Source organism: Monodelphis domestica, chromosome 8, assembly GCF_027887165.1.
Source record: "Monodelphis domestica isolate mMonDom1 chromosome 8, mMonDom1.pri, whole genome shotgun sequence".
Classification (NCBI taxonomy): Eukaryota; Metazoa; Chordata; class Mammalia; order Didelphimorphia; family Didelphidae; genus Monodelphis; species Monodelphis domestica.
Window position 1 is genome coordinate 41953742 of NC_077234.1, and position 20203 is coordinate 41973944.

The window sequence follows — 20203 nt, forward strand, 5'->3', positions numbered from 1 at the left end:
GCCATAGGAGTAGGCAGTGGAAGGTCAAGTGGCTTGTCCAGGGTCACACAGTTAGGAAGTGTCTGTGGCTGCATTTGAACCTAGGACCTCCTGTCTTTGGGCCTGGCTTTCAATCCATTGAGTCATGTAGCTGCCCCTGACTTTTCTCTTTACATATCACTTTAGGGTTTACAGAATACTTTGCTAACGTGTGATTTGATGATCATAGTGACCCTGTGAGGTTACCACTATAGGCACAATTACTCTAATTTTACAGATGAAGTCAGTGAAGTTCAGAGAGCTTAGTGTGTGCCTACCTTCACTCAGAGTGATCATTGGAGGCAGAATATTAGCCAGGGGCTCTGTTTATTCCAAAGTTGGCACTTGTGCCCTCACTGTGGTGCCTCTTACCTACACTTGGCTTTATAGTTTCTGGGGACAGGAAATCCAGTTAAAGACCTTTAATTGTGGGAAACCACTCACAGAATTCCATCAGGCTTTTGTTGAATTCTATTGTACTTTTCAATAGTGGGTTTGTGTTATTACAAGGGTGGAGAGACCAAAGGAAGACTGTCTGGAAAATGAAATCTTTAAGTGTCTTACTATGCAGTAAGTATTTCAAATTGCTATTGAGGTCTTCTGGGTTTATGGTTTTGTAGACAAATCATTGGAATGCATTTTAAAATATATGACATAATTGTTTTTAAACTGTGAACTTTGTTATTATAGTTGAAGATTGGGACAGCTTCCAAGCTATTTTGGATCACACTTATAAGATGCATGTCAAATCAGAAGCCAGCTTGCACCCTGTTCTAATGTCAGAAGCACCGGTGAGTTAAGGCAGCTCTTATATTCCTTATTTCTCTTTTAACAGTTATTTTGTTCGTTTCAAAACATTTAAGGATTTTTTTCTTTCTCTGGTTTAGATTTGAGAGGACATCTAAATTGGGGTTTTGAAGGCAGTAACTTAAAGTAAACATTAACATTTCCCTTTTTTTGTTAGCCACTTCAAATTTTATTAAACTTTCCAAAGAGGAGCAATTGGCTTTTAAAGAAAAGATTATTTCAATTGAAATTTTAAAAGGGCTTCTTTATTTTGAGCCAAATACTAAACATGTTTTTTAGTCATGTCTGACTCTCCATGACTCTGGGGGTTTTTTGGCAGTGATACTTGGAGTGGTTTGCCATTTCCTTCTTTTAACTCTTTAAAATAAGGAAATGGAGACAAATAGGGTTAAGTGACTTGCCCAGAGTCCCCTAGCTAATAAATGCCTGAGGCTGGATTTGAACTTAAAAAGTTTGAGTCTTCCTAACTTCAGCCTGACATTGTATCCATTGTACCAATTAGCTGCCTGAAACTAAACATGGGATGTAATAACATATAGTTTGAGATTTACTTCTTTCCATCAGACTCTGGTCTGGAATGAAGAGAAAATAGATGTAATAGTAAAGTGATAATTTGGACTTTAGTATTGTATCTTTCATAAATGATAGCCTTAGGTGCTATTTTTGGAAATAACCATAAGTCATTCCCACCATGTATTTAGTTCACTTATTTCAGTTTGGTGGAATCTCATGATTCTCTTTTTTTTTTTTAATTCCAGAGATTCCACTGACATTTATATTAATTTTGTTTATCTCTTACACATCTCAGGATATCAGTTTCTTTTGCATTTTAAAGTTTATTTATTATCACTTTGTTGAGAAATCACATGTTCAACCAGAAATTGAAGTTGTCTGGTGTTGAGAATAACATGGTTAATTGAATAGAGAAGTTAAAGAGGAAAAATAATGATTGTAAATTGTGAAAATAGTTTCCTGTTGTTTCTTTTTACTTTCATGATCACTCTACAAGTAAAAGGAGAATTTGGTCACTTATAGTTGCATATTTTGGAGTTTAGTCACATTGAAATACTTACAGTACATTAAAAAAAAACTTATACAAGGTCTGATTTCACTTCCTTTTACTTTGAAGATTTATTTTTGTAAGAACTCATAGCAAGAGACAGGTAAACTGAAACCCAGTTTTATGATGAGCTTTCATTTTCAAACAAGCATATTTTTACAGTGATATGATTATATAAGTCTTTGGATATTGATGACTTTGCTTCTGTGGTAGTGAGTTTTGAGATTACTATGTCTTAATTTTGAATTATACAATCACACTTAAGTATTGTTTTTCTTTCCCCCTCCTCTTTTTTGTTCCTCTACCCCCAAGTGGAATACCAGAGCAAAAAGAGAAAAACTGACAGAGTTGATGTTTGAACACTACAACATCCCTGCATTCTTCCTTTGTAAAACTGCGGTTCTTACTGCGTATCCTTAATATGTTGGTACTTGGGTTTTTTTCCCCAGAAGCAATATGAATATGCTTATTAAAAGTAGCATTACAGGAATTGAGAAATTAATCAGCTCATTCTCATTCACAGGTTAATTATATAGTTTAAAGATTGTCATGTTCTCCTTTTTCTGCCATTTTGGTATTTTATTTGTCATTAGCATTTCTATCCTGGAAAGTGAGAAAAGAAAAAGAAAGCTTTCACATAAGTCAGTTAATTTGACAGCTTGTCAGCAACCCCACTGGCAAAGGGGTTGGTGATGGGGAATCGAAAGATGAGGTAAAATTTTTCTTAGATTATCTTTATTTTGTCAGTCATACTTTCTTTACCACAGAAAATTTGGAGTTGGCTATAATTGTATTTCAGGAATTCAGTGAAACATTTACTAAATACTAATTGTAACCAAAGTATTCTCCTTCATTCTGTAGAGGATACGGAGATAAAAATGTCCCTGTCTTCAAGGAACTTCTAGTCTAGCTACAGAGACAGATATCTGAAAAGTTAGGTAATAAAAGATTTAAGCAATACTACAAGACAATAACATAAGAAGTTTATGATTATTTTTTGAATTGTATGGTTGTTTTAGAGTTAAGAGGCAATAAGAGATGACTTCAGGTGTTATAGAGATGGTGCTGATATTTTAGCTATTTCTTGAAGGGCAGGTAGGACTTGGTCAAGCTGTAAGAATTAAATTTATATCTCTTAATAACAAATATATTTTATGAGGTTTATTAAATGATCATTAGAAATCAAGGAATAAAGAGGATACAAAATAAAAACCACATGCCCATGGCTGATTAGCCCATTTAAAATCCCCACGCTTAGCTTACCACCATACTTGCTGCTTCATTGCAAAGGAAGAGAGTACGTGGGAGGCGTTACTGCCAGTTAAATACTAATAATGTGATCTCGCCAACATGGAGACACAGGAGAGATTATAGGGAATTCTGGGAAATACCAAGGACTTCTGGGGAATGAAGTCTAAGGTTCAAAATCTCCATTTATACAAAGCAGAGGAGAGACCATCATGAATGAAAGTAGTGTGATGGTAAATAATGATAACAGCTTTCATTCTGATAGCACTTAATAGTTTACAAAAGACCTTACCGATATTTTCTTCTTTGTCTTATTGGGACAGTAAAACAATCTTTTAGTTAATGCTTACTATGTGCTAGTTACTCATTGTGCTCAGCGTTGGGGATAAAAAGGCTGAAAGAGGCACTGACTTCAAGGAGCTGACACTCTTACGGCAGAGCCAAATACAAGATATATACAGTGTAGGTGAAAGGTGGGCTTTAAAAATTAATGTCCATAATTTGTCAACAAGAAACTGGTCTTAGGTTCATTTGTCATTTTAAAAAGACCTTCATAAACATTGTTTATATTTAAGGAGCCTTTTATTGCAATGAACAGGATTTTAGGTATCTTGAAGCCATCTTCTCCTTAACTCTTTAAACTAGATTTGCTAACGGTCGTTCTACAGGGCTAATTTTGGATAGTGGAGCCACTCATACTACTGCCATTCCAGTCCACGATGGTTATGTCCTTCAGCAAGGTAAATGCCCTAAAATTACATACACATGCACACACACATGATTTATTTGGAAATAAAAATCATTAGGAACTATCTTGAGCATTTTCAAGAAAAAAAATACTTTATAGTTTTATGAAAGGAATATTGTGTAATTAAAGCTGATATGCTCAAAAATTGAGAGCCTGATGGAACCATGCTTGTGGGTTTACTAGTTTATTTCATTTGGGGTTGATGACCTGAGGAGCTGGTGCTATCTACCTCCTCTGTCTCAGGAAACTTGATTAGGAATTAATGGTCCTTGGGCATTCTTCTTATAGGCATTGTGAAATCACCCCTTGCTGGAGATTTTATTACCATGCAATGCAGAGAACTGTTCCAAGAAATGAATGTAGAATTGATCCCTCCATACATGATTGCATCAAAGGTAAATAATAGTTGGATTGGCTAGAGATGATTTTGTCCTTTTTCCTGCTACCTGCCCTTACTAGTCATGTAGGTTTAAATCTTGCAGTTGATTCCATTCCTCTTGCTACCTTAGGAGGCAGTTCGTGAAGGATCCCCAGCAAATTGGAAGAGAAAAGAGAAGTTGCCACAAGTTACAAGGTCTTGGCATAATTACATGTGTAATGTAAGTAGCTGCTCTTCTCATATGATCCATGTCTACAGTGGTTTCTTTAGTGGGATATAGGAGACATGTTTAAATACCTAGTTTTATAACTAACTTCTGTGAGGTGGAGTGGGTACTCCTGATCCCTTGACCTGCTGGTATCCTCCCCTACCCCCCCAAAAAACCCTTGTAGTTATTTTGAATATTTTTCATATACTTATATAGGTGTATCTTTCCTCTACCAGACTGTACCCCCCCCCCCTTTATTTATTTATTTATAATATTTTTACATGATTCATGATTTTTCCCATTCCTTTCCCTTCCCCGCTCCTGGAGCTGACAAGCATTTCCACTGGGTTATACATGTATCATTGTTCAAAACCTATTTCCATGTTATTCACATATGCGGTAGAGTGATCTTTTAACATATCAAACCCCCAATCATATCTCCTTCGAACCACATGATAAAACATATATTTTTCTTCTGTGTTTCTGCTCCCACAGTTTTTTTCTCTGGATGCCGATAGAGTTCTTTCTCATAAGTTCCTCTGGATTGTTCTGGGTTTATTGCATTGCTGCTAGTAGAGAAGTCCATTATGTTCGATTGTGCCACAGTGTATCAGTCTCTGTGTATAATGTTCTCCTGGTTCTGCTCCTTTGCATCAATTCCTGGAGATTGTTCCAGTTCACATGGAATTCCTTCAGTTTATTATTTCTTTTAGCACAATAGTATTCCATTATCATCAGATACCACAATTTGTTTAGACATTCCTCAATCGAGGAACACTTCCTCCCATTTTCCAGTTTTTTTGCTACCACAAAAAGCATGGCTATAAATATTTTTGTACAAATGTTTTTCCATATTACCTCTTTGGGGTACAAACTCAGCAGTGGTATTGCTGGATCAAAGGGCAGGCAGTCTTTTAAAGTCCTTTGGACATAATTCCAAATTCCTCTCCAGAATGGTTGGATTAATTCATAACTTTGCTAACAATTTATTAGTGCCCCAATTTTGCCACATTCCCGCCAACATTTATCACTTTCCTTTTCTGCCATATTTGCCAGTCTGCTAGTTGTGAGGTGGTACCTCAATTGTTTTTATTTGCATTTCTCTAATCAGGAGGGATAAATTATAAATTTCTCTTTTTCTTGTTTTGGAAAATTTAGTCAATTTACAGCATTATTCCTTGGTTACGAGAATCATATTCTTTCCCTTCCTCCCCTTCCCCCACCCCTTCCTGTAGCCAGTGCACAATTCCACTGGGTATTACATGTGTCCTTGATCAGAATCTATTTCCATGTTGATGTTTGCACCAGTATGATCATTTAGAGTCTATATTCCCCTCGACCCATGTAATCAAGCAGTTGTTTTTCTTCAGTGTTTCTGCTTCCATAGTTTTTCCTCTGGATGTGGATAGTGTTCTTTCTCATAGATCCCTCCTAGTTGTTCATGATCACTGCACTGCCACTAATGGAGAAGTCCATGACATTCGATTGTACCACAGTGTATCAGTCTCTGTGTACAATGTTCTCCTGGTTCTGCTCCTTTCGCTCTGCATCAATTCTTGGAGGTTGTTTCAGACTCTATGGAATTCCTCCACTTTATTATTCCTTTTAGCACAATAGTATTCCATCACCAACATATAACACAGTTGGTTCAGCCATTCCCCAATTGAAGAGCATTCCCTCATTTTCCAATTTTTGGCCACCACAAAGAGTGCAGCCATGAATATTCTTGAACAAGTCTTTTTTCTTATTGTCTCTTTGGGGTACAGACCCAGCAGTGCTATGGCTGGATCAAAGGGCAGACAGTCTTTTGTCGCCCTTTGGGCATAGTTCCAAATTTCCCTCCAGAATGGTTGGATCACTTCACAACTCCACCAGCAATGCATTAATGTCCCTACTTTGCCACATCCCCTCCAGCATTCATTACTTTGCAAAGCTGTCATGTTAGCCCATCTGCTAGGTGTGAGGTGATACCTCAGAGTTTAAATTGTAAATTTCTTGAAGACAGCAATTGTCTGTGTCTAGAGTGCCTAGCATATAGTAGATGCTAAATAAATGTTTGTTTATTGATTGTGAGATGAAGATTTTCCTGACATCTTACCTTCCAATTAGAACCTCACTGATATTCATCTCTTTAGTATAATGTTTTGTAAATAAAGAGAATTGACTTATTTGGCTGGATTTGATCCTTGCCAAATAGATAACTTATAGAAGAATAGCTATTAGTTTTGGATCTCATGGGTTGTATCAACATTTTTCTTTTGGGAAGCGGGAGCGCAAATGCTGAAAATTTTGGATTTCCAGTGTTTTTATGGAGCAACGTCATAAGCCCTGTGGTGGACTGCTTAGCATTGTTCTGTTCAGTAGTCACTGGCAGTACCTCTAAGCTTGCCCAGTTGTCTTGTTCAGTGTGTGTACACAGGAGCAGTGTTCCCTGAGAGAGATCTTAGAGATTATATAATACCATCCCCACATGGCACAGATGAGGAAATCCAGGCCCAGAAAGTAGGGTTTGTTTTTTTTTGTTTGTTTGTTTTTTTAAACCCTTACCTTCTGTCTTAGAGTCAGTTTTAAGTGTTGGTTCCAAGGCAGGAGAGTAGTAAGGATTAGATAATGGGAATTAAGTGACTTGCCCAGGGTCACACAGCTAAGAAGTGTGCAAGGTCAGAGTTGAACCTTGGCTCTCTATCCACTGATCTATCCCACTACCCCTACAGAGAGCAGAAATTCTTACCTAGGAATTTACCTGGAATATACCCAACTGATTTGGTCATACACAAAAAGACCTTCTGAATAAGCTAGTATGAATTGTAAGCATGTTTTGATGACTAGAATTTATCATTCCAGAGGTATGCTCTCTTTGATTTTTAAGTCTTAGAATTAGAGATAAAGATACTATAAAGATTTCGGGGTTGGGATTAACCTTTGATAATGATATCACCAGTGTTTCTGCTTTGACAACCCAAAGAAGACACATTTATTTGGCATCTATAAGAGGTTTTACCTTTTGTGGTGCCATGACAAATTTAATAAAATGTGGTTACATATATTTGTGAAATGTGTGTATGTATTCAAATAATTAAGTCTAATTATAGGGCTTTCCTTAACATATCTTTCAGCACCAAGGATAACTGAGTCTTGTGCATAGTAGGTACTTTACATTTGTTGAAATTTTGATTATTTTAGAAGAAATTCTTTATTCAACAAGCATTTATCTAATACCTACTTTATGTGATATATGTTATTAAAGATTATATATATATATATGTATTTGTATACATATATATTTTTAAACCCTTACCTTATGTCTTAGAATCAATACTGTGTATTGGTTCCAAGGCAGAAGAATGGTAAGGGTTAGGCAATGCGCGTTAAATGACTTACCCAAGGTCACACAGCTAGGAAGTGTTGGAGGGACCTGGTTCTCAATCCACTGAGCCACCCAGCTGCCCCTAGATTTTATGTTTATGGCATTAGGATACTTAAAGGTAATTTTGTGCCTTGAAATCTACCCACCTAGGCATTACGTCTTATGTCACACAATGACAATGTCCATCAAATCAAATAAGATTAAAAGTAAAAAATTTGGTTAAAAAAATCCTAACTTAAATTTTTTTTCCCTTCTAGTGTGTGATCCAAGATTTTCAAGCTTCTGTGCTGCAAGTGTCAGATTCAACTTATGATGAACAGTATGTCCTCTTGTTCTCTGTAAATTTTGTGTGAACTTTCACACTCATTTCTTTAGAGGCCATTATTTGTCTGATGATTCACTTGACTATTTGCTTTTAACTCTTGGCTGTAAAGATATTTGTGATTTTAGAAGTGGAAAGGAAAGCATTGTTTTTTATTTTGTTTTTAAACCCTTACTTTCTGTCTCAGTAACAGTTTTAAGATAGAAGGGCAAAAACAGGGATAGATGACTTGTCCAGGTTTACACAGCTAGAAAGTATCTGAGACCAATTTTGAACCCAGATCCTCCCAATTCCCAGCCTGTTGCTTTATTCACTGATCCCCCTCGCTGCCTCCTGATTTTGGTTTTAAAGTAAGTTAGAGCATTGAGTGCAAGAATAAATTAAAATGTGCCAGTTTAAGGCCAGTCAGTTTGCCATATTATTTACTACTACTACTAAATATTTTATTGAAGCATGCATGAATTTATTATACTATAATTTTCTTCTTTTCCTTAATCATTTTCAGTAGTTTCTTTACTGATTTCCCCTCTTTAAATTTTCCTGAATTTTTTTCCTTAGAGTGGCTGCACAGATGCCTACAGTTCACTATGAGTTTCCTAATGGCTACAACTGTGACTTTGGTGCTGAGCGACTCAAGATTCCTGAAGGGTTATTTGACCCATCTAATGTGAAGGTAATGCTGGAGGTAGCATGAAACTTGTATAGAGATGGCAGTTCTTCCTGTTTAGAGAGTTGTAAAGTTGTTTAAGAGAGTTATAAAATGAGGCTCAGTTTTAGAATGGCTTTTGTTGGTCTTTATTGGTATTGCTAGATGATGACTTCTCGTTTTATTGCAGGGATTGTCAGGCAACACAATGTTGGGAGTCAGTCATGTTGTTACCACAAGCGTTGGGATGTGTGACATTGACATCAGACCAGTAAGTGCTCCCCTGTCACTGGACATCGGTCTCTTCACTAAATAAAGTAGTGGAACTGACAGATGTACACTTTTCAGGGATTATTGCTATATCTGACGAATCTTTGTACAGTTCCGTTTTACATGGGCTCTAGTGCAAAAGACAAGTAAATGGCCTGCAAACTCATTGTAGATTTTGATCTTCATATCTTAGAGGTTTGTGTTGTCCCTCTCAAATTAATTCCATTTAGTAAACTTATTAAATGCCTACTATGCCAGGCAGTTTGCTGCTAAACTTATGTTCTATCTCAGGCTCCACAAAGTCCTTCTGTGACACCTCATCATAATATAGAGTTGCAATCCTGGGTTCTCAAAGGCTGGGCCAGTGGAGTTGGATTCATTGGCAAGTTTTACCTTGCTAAAAGCTTTGATTGTGGTATTAGCAACAGATGGAGTCTGCTGCCTGTGGCCCAACCTAGCTGAATGTAGAGACCTGGAGGTTGACCACTAAGAGACGATTTCTTTGATCATGGCAACCTTTCAGTCAAAAATAAAAAGTGCTCCTTTGGGGAGCCTATGGGGCCTCCTTCCTCTTCTAAAGTGAAAACAGTGATTGCTTCTTGACCTTTTGGGCTAAGATCAAGTGTAGTAAAGTGAAAGTGGTAAGTGGCAGAAGTGGAGGCAGAGAATGCTAAGAACACTACTATCTTATCTTTCATCTCCTCTGCCTCATTTTCAAGCTGATTAATTTTGTCTTTCAAGACATTGTTTTCTGTTTCCAGATGACTTATCTTGCCTTTTAAGTTCTTTTCCTAGTTGTCTTCAGCCTCTCTTAATTGTGTTTTGAATTGTATTTTGAGTTCTTCCAAAGCCTGTATTCAATTCGCTGTGGTTTCTGTTTTTTTGCTTGGTGTTCCCTCATCCTTCTCTGTTCCATTTGCTTTGTTCATTGCCTGTGTAGAAGCTGTCGATTGTAATTTCTTTTTTCTTTTTCTGTTGTTTACTCCTGTTTACCCCTTCTTTACTCCCTGCAGTTGTCTGCGCTTTTGCTTCTCTCATTTTTTTGTTGGATCTGTGATTTGGGGCTTTTCTGTCAGCCTTCACCCTTGGAGCTTAGTAAGCAAATCTCTCAATGCAGTCTGTGGGGGAGGGGTGTTGGAGCTTGAGCTTCCCTGGCCTCTGAAGGCTTTGATGGGATTAAATCCAGCTGGGTTGAGCTAGATGTGCCCTGAGGCCAAAACCTCGGGAAGGGGGGTGGGCAATATGGAGTGTCTCAGCTACTGCAACTAGGTTGCCTGCTCTGCGCTTCTTCTCTGACTGCTTTTCCACCGCCTGTGTTCAACACTCTGAGCCTGGCACAGCTTTGCCCGCAAGGTACTCCCTCCAGACCAGCATCTTTGTTCGCCCAGAGGTTCTAGCTACCACTGGAGGCTTAGCGCTCTAGGTGGGGGACCTGGGACCTTCCTTCCTCCTTCCCCTTAACCCTGAGTGTTCTCAAATTCAGGCTTTTCGGGGGTGTACCTTTTAAGTTGAGTCCAGCACAAGGGTTCCTTGGCTCTATCTTGTTGTTAGGTTTGATTTTCAGTCCCCTAGGAGCATTTAGTTTTTAATCCGTAAGGAAGGATTTTCAGAGGTCTGAACTTTTGCTGCCTCTATGCCGCCGTCTTGACTCCAGAACACTACTATCTTAGACTGTTGCTAGGTATTCACTTCACTGATGGCCTGCTGAATATGAGGTGTCTATCTGGTAACAGTAAACTGATATTCTTTTGGAAGAAGTGAATTGCATAAATGTGGCCATTCTTGTGATGAATAAATCAGTCAATGAGCACTTATTAAGTGTCTTCTTTGTGATAGGTCCTGGGAATACACAAGGAAAACCAGGTGACTTGCTCTCAATGAGCTTACATTCTGCTAAGGAAAATAATATACAACTGAGAAAGTATAATATCCATGAAGTAATTTCTGGGAGGAGGTGCCAGGGAGAAATTAGGAAGGACATTGAATAGAGGTGGTACTTGATCTGAGTTAGAAGAGCTCGGGAGTCTAAAAGGTGGAAGTGAGGAGAGAGGATATTCCCAGTTTCAGGGGCAGTCTGTGTGGAGATAAGCAGACAAAAGGTGGAATGCTGGGTATAAAGATAACTAATAGGTCTTGACTGAAACTGAAAAGCTTGTGAAAGGGAATGATGTCCAAGATGTCTAGAAAGATAGGCTTGGAGCCACGCTGGGAAGGGATTTAAATGCCAAACAGTAGTTTGTATTGTAAAGATTAAAATCAAGATTCTAAATCAATACAGTATTTTATCCTAGAAGAAAGAGGAGTCATTGGACCATTCCACCAGGCAGAGTGATGCTTTAGGTCAGGGGTCCCCAAACTTTTTACACAGGGGGCCAGTTCACTGTCCCTCAGACTGTTGGAAGGCCAGACTATAAAAAAACAACTATTAATAAATCAGTATATTGCTGTCTGGGATAGGGGAGGTTGCAGCTCTATCTGTGATAGGCCTTTCACACCTTGCACAGGCACATCACTGCCACCACTATGCTGGGTAACAGTATACACAGTGCGGAATCCCCTCCCCCAGATCGCCACTCACCATGCTGACATCTTCCATTGTGCAGCCACATAATCCTTTGCACAGCACCTCTAAGTGCCACACAAAGGATTATGTCACTGTTAGTATTGTACGTGAATGATGCTGCGCTTTGTGGCACCGCCACATACAGTGCTCCTCTCACTGACCACCAATGAAAGAGGTGCCCCTTCCAGAAGCGTGGTGGGGACTGGATAAATGGCCTTAGGGGGCCGCAGTTTGGGGACTCCTGCTTTAGATATAACATTTTGATAGTTGCCTGGAGGGTGAAGTGGAGATGAGAGAGCCTGAAGGCAGAGAGACCAGTTAGAGACGGCTGTAAGAATACAGGAAGAGCTTATGGGAGCCTAAATCAGAGTGGTGGTTGGTCTTCTGAGGAGAGAGATGCCAGATAAAGGAGAGCAAGGCCATGAGGCAAAATTGACAGTTGAGTGGATATGGAGGTGAGCGAATAGAGCTCTGGAGGGGTACAAAGCAGCCAACCAGTCCTTACTTTCAAGGAGCTCCTAAACCGAAGGGAGGGACAACATATAAACAGCCATGTACATAGGAGATATGTACAGTGTCATACAGTGATGAGAGGAGCCAAAGAAGACTTCTTGTAGAAGATGAAATTTTAGCTAGGACTTAATAGGAAGCCAGGAAAGCCAAGAGGTGGATGTGAAGAGGGAGAACATTTTGGTGAAAATGCCTGGAGTCTGGAGATGGAGTACCTTGTGGAAGGAATAGCAGAAGAGCAAGGATCCTTGGATTGCACAGTATATGGTGGGGTGTGTGTGTGTGTAAAGGTTAAATTAATGGTTGAACTTAAATTATATGAAATAATGTGGTTGCCAAACTTATTATATATCTCCAGTCAGAAGTTTATTTACCAAAATAGAGGGGAAACAATAAAGTAGAGAAATGTGAAAGAGGTTAGAGAAAATACCTATACTAGTCCTCAGCCAGGAGGGCCACTAGTGAGTAACCACTTGGCCTCCTCTAAGATGGAAGCTAGTCTCTTAGGAAACTAAGAAGGGAGTCAGCCTTTCACTCACCCAATGAAGAGTCAGTCTAAGTTGAAACTGAGCTGTCTCCAGGGAAGCTCCCTTGAGGACTCTCCCCAGTCTATCTCCAGAAGACAATCTCTTCAGAGTATCTTCTTAAAGACCATCTGCTCGGAGGGCTTTTTTAAAAAAGGGCTTGCTTTTATGGTGACTTTTTTGTCCTTGCCCCTCTTCACAGGGGCCAATCACAGTTTCCAAACTGTCTATGGGATCAACTTCTCACCTTCTGAAGGTCAATTTCTCATCAAAAAGGTTCATTTTTCTGATTGAACAATTTCTGAGGGTGTGAACTCTTGTGTGAACTCTTAAAAGAATCCACAAGTTTCTGACTGATTGGGTGGAGCTCTCCAAGTATCTTGCTGGCTTCTCACCTAGCACTAAGTAGGGTGTTCAATCTTTTGTTGATTCAATTTAAAGGCAGACAAAGGAGAGTTAATCCTGTCTTCAGTCTAGTGAGGTACTAAGTAGGGGTACTTAATGTTAAACAAAGTCTCCTACTAGGCAAAGAGAATAAAGGATTCCCTTTCATAATCCCCCTCTGTGTTTCCCAATGAATCATTTTACATAATCAGAAACTACAATAGTTAAAGAGGGAAGTGAAAGAGAAAGAGAAAGCAATCCAGTGTTTGCTAGGCACATTGACAATAAGCCAATTAGGAGGCAGTCCCCTTTGGCATAAGAGTTTACATTCAGAATAAATGGGTTCAACCCCCTACAGTTCAATTAATCATGATCCAAAGTTTATGCTTGATCTTCTGATGCTGTGGTGGTTTTCTTCTGGCATCTTCATGGTGTCTTCAAATAGTTCATTAAGTTCTGGATTTTTTTTTTTTTTATTATACAATTCCTATGACTTATGCAGTCCCCTCTGAGGAGGGTGTTGCAATCCCTATGACAGTTATACAGGAGTAAGATGGAAAAAGCTGCAAAGGTAGAAGAGGGCCAAAGTGGGAAGGGCAGTGGTAATCACTTTCTTTTCCATTAACCAGTCTCTTAGTAATTATTTTAGAATTTTGTCAGGAATAGAAGCTAAGCTTAATGGCCTATAGTTTGCAGAATTCATTTATTCCTCTTTAACCTTCCCTTTACTTCCCCCCTTCCATTTAAAAGTCTCTCTATATCTATGTCTCTATCTGTCATACACACACAGATATAGATATATATCAGAACCCTTTCCTTTAGTTCTGTGGCTTCTCTTCATGGTATTTCTCAAATTATCCATAATAGCTCTGTAATTGCATCCACCACTTGAGGACCATAGATTGTAGTTCTTTCGGGGGCAAATGATGCAAACTCTTCACATGTAGTTTAGGGAATTGTTAACTGACACTCATTTCTGATATTAGCTTCCTAGCATATATTTTCAATCTGATTGTTTCCAATTCAGATCATTCCTTGTAAAGAAAATAGAAGTTATCAAACTTCTTAAGCAGCTTGTGTTATGATCATCTGATTTAATTACTGTGCTCTGATGAGAGCAGGTATTCCTACAATCCTTTTTTTGGTCTTTGTCCCTAACTGTCACTTAGAAAAACTGTTGTCCTCAGCACCTCTCACTAGGCATAATTCACTGTGAGCCACAGCACCCTGGACTCTGTTCTTACAGAACTTTTGTGTCTGTCCTGTGACTCTCCTTGTACTCTCCCCTGTGAAGAGCTTATGATGTAAGCTGGGAGATGAGTTGTCTGGAGTGAATTATTGGTTTTTTCACACTTTCCCTCCCTCCTTAAATTGGACATGTATAGAAGTTTAGTCTCTGAAAAATGTAGGGCATATCTTAGATTGCCTAACTTTTCTTTCCATTTCTCTTATCAATTTCAAGTAGGATTTGTCATATCTGAGAAGGGAATAGACAAACCTTGCAAATGATTTTTAGAAGCAGATAATATTATAAAATAGACTAAAAGTGGCAGAGAATACAAGATCTGGCTGTTATTGATGATAGAAAAGAATTAAGCCCAATTGAGCCAAAATAGCCTTAAATGTTCTCCAATAAAGACTCTTCAAGACATCCTCAGATCAGTCCTTCCAGCAGTTGGAAGCTCTAGGGCAGCACTAGCGAAGTATTGGCATGTGTGCCAGGCCAGTATGGGGGAGCTGCTCCATTTCCCCTCTTCCCAGTGCACATTTTTTGCATGCCCCACCCCTCTGTCTAGCCACCCAACGTCAGTACTTCCTCCACTCTCTGGGGTGATGCAGGGCTCACAGGCAGCTCTTTTTGTTGTTTTCTCTCCTTTCTCTCAGGTGGTTCAGGTTTTGAAGATAGATTTCTGTTATTAATTTAATTCATGTTTATTTGTACCTAAGCTCTAATTCTAGGAAAAATCTAAAATGGAAAACAACTAGTGGTGGTGGCATCACTTTTATTCATAGTTTTTTCTCATCTTTGGAAATGTGGAACAATGGATTTTGCTTGCCTTTTTCTAGGGACTTTATGGCAGTGTGATAGTGGCGGGAGGAAACACTCTGATACAGAGTTTCACTGACAGACTGAATCGGGAACTGTCTCAGAAAACACCTCCGGTAAGTGGTTAGCTCTGAACCTCGTATTCAAGTACAGGTACCCCTTCCACATCTTGACTTTCCCTATCACGGTTTCAATATATTGCAGTTCAGTATAAGAAAATAGAGGAATTTTTCAGGAGTTTCATGGAAACCACAGACAAAATGCAAAGTCGTCCAGCATTTGACACAGAAAAATTTTAGAAACTCAGACATTCATAAAAAAAAAAATATATATATATATAGTATTCTATATAAACATTTTATCTTTTTAATACTGTAAGTATACATGACTTCTTTTAAAAATGAAAATAAGTAAAGTTTCTGAAAAAGAATGAAAAAGCTAGCAGACAACAAAGTCTAGAAGTGTAGAGATTTTTAAAAAAGTTTAGTAATTATAAATGCAAATAAGGTACAGTAAACATTCCATAAAAGAAAAAGAAAAAATTCAGACTTCTGGTATGAAGGGAGGCCCCAAAATTTTATGTAGATTTTCCAGATTGTGGGTACTACACCCCTAACCATTGCAATGTGGGACACCTGCATATTCTCATTCTTTTCTTTTTTTGTAAAACCCTTACCTTCTGTCTTGGAGTCAATACTGTGTATTGGCTCCAAGGCAGTAGAGTGGTAAGGGCTAGGCAATGGGGGTCAAGTGACTTGCCTAGGGTCACACAGCTGGGAAGTGTCTGAGGCCAGATTTGAACCTAGGACCTCCCATCTCTAGGCCTGGCTCTCAAGCCACTGAGCTACCCAGCCCCCCCCCCCCCCCCCCCCCCCCATTCTCATTCTTAACAGACTCTTTGAAACAAAAATTACTTCTTGGTTGATTAGTGCGGCAAGGTATATTCTCAGATTTTCCCATCATTAGCTCTCAAACTGAGCCTTTCACTTGTTGAGATTAAATGGGGGGTACTGAACTTGAGTAATTGCTAATCCTGCCTCTTGGGTGTCTGACAAGACCTTTGGCTTTTATTTGGATGCACTATATGTAGAAACCATTCTGTAAAACTGTTGTCATTCTTTTATCTGTCAGATTTTACATACCTTTGGGCCCTTAGGAGGATGTGCAAGCCCTCCAAAAGAATCTTTTTGTCTAGCAGAAGATAGTTGATAAGGAAAGAGTGAGACCACCTTTTTTTTCTCTTTAAGGGCTAAGCATAATTGTGCCTGATACTCAGGTGGTGCCTCAAGCTTCTCCCCTGGGTGTCTCAAGCTTCCAAATCTTATACAGGTTGGAACCTGCATTGCACACGCACAGTATAGATTCTTCAAATTGTCACATTGCAAACATCCTTGAAATTAATGTGAAGTATCAGTTGAGGAACTATACAGGCTGACTGGATTAGATCACAGTTTTGCTCATATGGTAGCATGTGAACATAAGAGATGATGGACAGGTTGATTTGTGGTATATTTATATCATTAAATTAAATTGAAACATAAAACAATTTTAAGATACACTTTAATTAAAAACAGCTGCTAAAACATTGCCTCATCAGATGAGGAAAGTTGTAAAATCCAAGGACTTGCTCAGGTTAGCTTTAGTTAAGTAGTGGTGCCCAAGGTAGAGCAGCTGAAAGTCGTTGTTGCTTCAGATGTTTAAATAATTAAACTTTCTTTTAAATTGGGGTGGTGGTATTATAGGGAATATTTGGGGGGTGGTATTTAGTTTTTATAATGAATTATTTTAAGTATTTGTCTCATTTTTCTTTCTTAACATTTGATTCTTCCTTCTAAAATCTACCTATCAAATAAATGAAAAAATCTTAACCACTTATGAGTTTCTCATTCATTGCATATATGCAATATTTAGAAGCCAGTGTCGACTGGCTTTTTATCCTAATAATTGTCCTAAATCTTTACTCTTGAAGTCAGTATTGTTTGAACCATTGGGAAAATATATTGTATTGAAAATGTCTCAACAGCTGTGTAGAGCTCTTTTCTCATTAAAGGTTCAAATTTCCTGGTTGTGCTATCTGTTTAGTTTCATTTATTGATGCTCCCTTCCTTTCTTTGTAGAGTATGAGATTGAAATTGATTGCAAATAACACCACAGTGGAACGGCGATTTAGTTCGTGGATTGGTGGCTCAATTCTAGCCTCTCTGGTTGGTATATAAAATACTTTGCATATTTAAAAGTAGGACTAATTATCAATGATTAGAGTTCTTTTAAAAAATATAGTTTGTAATTCACTGAATGCTGGGGTTGCCTTTTTTTTTTAACTCTTTATGATCTGTCTTAGAATCAATACTAAGTATTGGTTCCAAAGCAGAGGAGTGACACGGGTTAGGCAGGCATTTGGAGTTCAGTGACTTTCCCAGGATCACACAGCTAGGAAGTGTGTACGGTCATTTTTTGAATCCAGGATCTCCTGTCTCTAGGCCTGGCTTTCTAGTCACCAAGTCACTAACTGCCCTCAAAGCTACTTAGATTTGAATAAAATTATAATAAAAACTAGTCTCATGGAGCAAAATAAAAGGCCCTCCTTTTTTTTGCTGGTCTTTCCTCAGATTGGCTCACTTTGATACTTCCAGGTTTGTTGCTTTTTCATTAGCACTCAGGCAAGATATACATGGAACCAGAAAGGCCTTATGTCAGATTTATAGTGATTCCCTAAGGGAAATGTGTGACTGTACTGCTGGCAATAAACAGTATTACTTGTGAACCTCAGGCCAGTGGCTTGTTGCTTTGTTTTCTTTTTGTATACCATTAATTCTGGCAAGGTCAGGTCCTTTGTGAAGTAAAAGAAATAGCCAGGGAAGATTTTGTAAGTAAGACTATTTCTAAATTCAGAGTTGTCATAGGGAACTTCTAGGTAACAGTAATCTAGAAAATAAGTAAAACTAGTAAAAGTATATTGGTTGGTTGGTTGGTATGTATGTGGATAGAGTGCTAGGCCTGAAGTCAGGTGAGTTGAAATTTGGCCTTAGACACTTAGATATAAACCTGGGCAAGTCATTTAACTCTTGTCTTCTTCAGTTTCTTCATCTGTGAAATGAGTTGGAAAAGGAAATGACAACCATTCTATTATTTTTTGCCAAGAAAACCCTAAACAAAGTCACAAAGAATCAGATGCAATTAAAACATCTGAAAAACAACAAAGTAAAAGGGTTAAAAGATACAGAGATCCCACAATCCATGTTAATGGTCTGTTAGAAGAGTTTTATACAGACATTTTAAAGTCTTTCTTACATTTAAATGTTTTGCTCGCTGAGGTTCCATGTCCTTAGAGGTCAAAACCTTATCTTAAAAAGCCCTACCCATCTTCTGGAAGAGAGGAAATCATTCTTTAAACTTTTCTTGTTCATCTTATCCTTCGTTTCTTTTGTAATCCTTTCCCTTCCTTTTTAAACAATTCTGTTCCTATCTTTATCAACTCCACTATATCCATCTTGTTAATGAACAAACAGCAAATTGGATATACTACTTTAATAAAGCCCTGATCTCTGTTTGCATATCATATTTCCAATACCATACCTGTTTTCTTGGTACTTTTAAAATGATGGATCCCTCCATTTTCAGGTTTTTGCATTATCACTATTTTCCAAGTCTTTGCTAAATTCATTACTTTAGCTTTGTCTTGGCAGTCTGGTAATATTCACTGGCTACTTGTCTTTGTTATTTTAATAACTTCTCTCTTATTTGTAAAAGTTCATTTAACTTTCTGTATTGGCAATTTCATGAGTCATTACATTAAAAAGATTTTCCAATTCTTCGATAGTTAATAATATATAAACATAAACATTTAGTCCCAGAATCCTATCAACTTGTTGTTTCTCTAGGTTATACCAAGCCACTGGTCATCCTTACTTCAGTGTATGTGTCTCACTGATTATGAGAGAACTGTGGGCCTAAGGAATGGGCTAACAACCTTTTTAGCCGTAAGCAAGGGTAGGGCAATGCTAATGATTACCTCTGCTTGACAAAGCCTATGCTTTGCCATAGGACGTAGGTGCATATGTCCTTTTGCCCAGTCTCATATTTCCTGTGCTAGTAGTTGGTCATTTCCAAGTTTAGAATCTAACTAGATGAAATTTCAAAAGTTGAAAGCAGGAGCTGATAAAATTAGCTCATAATAGATTGGTTATTAATATGAACATATTTCTTTCTTTCTATTTCACAGGGTACCTTTCAGCAGATGTGGATCTCCAAACAAGAGTATGAAGAAGGAGGAAAACAATGTGTAGAAAGGAAATGCCCTTGAAACCAATTCTGAAAAAACTGTGGCCTTCCCTATGATCCCTTATGTTTCATAGCTTTAGTATACTCAGGAACAAAAATGAACGTCTTTTGTAGAATGTTTATACATTTTTACATATTTCAATTTCCAGTGAACAAATTTTAAAGCCTTCAACTGGCCATATAACTTAAAATGAGTTTTTGCCTTCCTTGTAAAGCAATAACTCCTATAAGCATTTTATAATTTTGTATGAATATCTATTTTCTCTAAATATTTTCCTTTCAGTAAACTGCTTTCAACCCTCTGATTAGTATACTGATTTTCAAATGATTGGTAGAATTGATTTTTACTGACTAGTAAAACTTACTGCCTATACCTTTACCTCATACTTGCAAAACTAAATAATAAAGATTTCTATTAAGAAAGAACTTTTTGGTTGTTATATGAAAGTCAACCAAACTGTGATGACTAGCTTCTTTAGACCTCAAAATTCCTTTAATTAATCTTACAATCCTGTATTCCTGGCTGGGTTGTATTAATCTTACATTGCTAGCATGATGAAATTTAAAAAGTACTTTTTAGTACTTTTTTTTGGAAATTAGACAGCTAGGTGGTACAGTGAATAGAGAACTGGGCCATAAGTCAAGAACTCATCTTCCCAAGATCAAATCTGGTCCAGACACTGCACGTCTCTGGGCAAGTCACTTTACTCTTGTTTGCTTCATTTCCCTCCTCTGTAAAATAAGCTGGAGAAAGAAATGGCAAACTGTTCTAGGATCTTTTCTAAGAAAACTCCAAATGAAGTCACACAGAGTGAGACACA

General features: G+C 38.0%; 1 protein-coding gene across 1 annotated transcript in view; it reads left to right on the plus strand.

Annotated features, from left to right (window-relative positions):
• Window positions 1-19805, plus strand: part of ACTL6A (actin like 6A) — a 36207-nt gene extending 16402 nt beyond the window's left edge. Inside the window, exons 4-14 of the mRNA XM_056807470.1 lie at window positions 709-809; window positions 2198-2295; window positions 3779-3873; window positions 4170-4276; window positions 4391-4480; window positions 8093-8154; window positions 8716-8830; window positions 8994-9074; window positions 15122-15217; window positions 17219-17305; window positions 19324-19805. Coding sequence (XP_056663448.1) covers window positions 709-809; window positions 2198-2295; window positions 3779-3873; window positions 4170-4276; window positions 4391-4480; window positions 8093-8154; window positions 8716-8830; window positions 8994-9074; window positions 15122-15217; window positions 17219-17305; window positions 19324-19404 — 1013 coding nt within the window. The 3' untranslated portion in view covers window positions 19405-19805. The remainder of the gene's footprint in view (window positions 1-708; window positions 810-2197; window positions 2296-3778; window positions 3874-4169; window positions 4277-4390; window positions 4481-8092; window positions 8155-8715; window positions 8831-8993; window positions 9075-15121; window positions 15218-17218; window positions 17306-19323) is intronic.
• The last annotated feature ends 398 nt before the right edge of the window (window positions 19806-20203 follow it).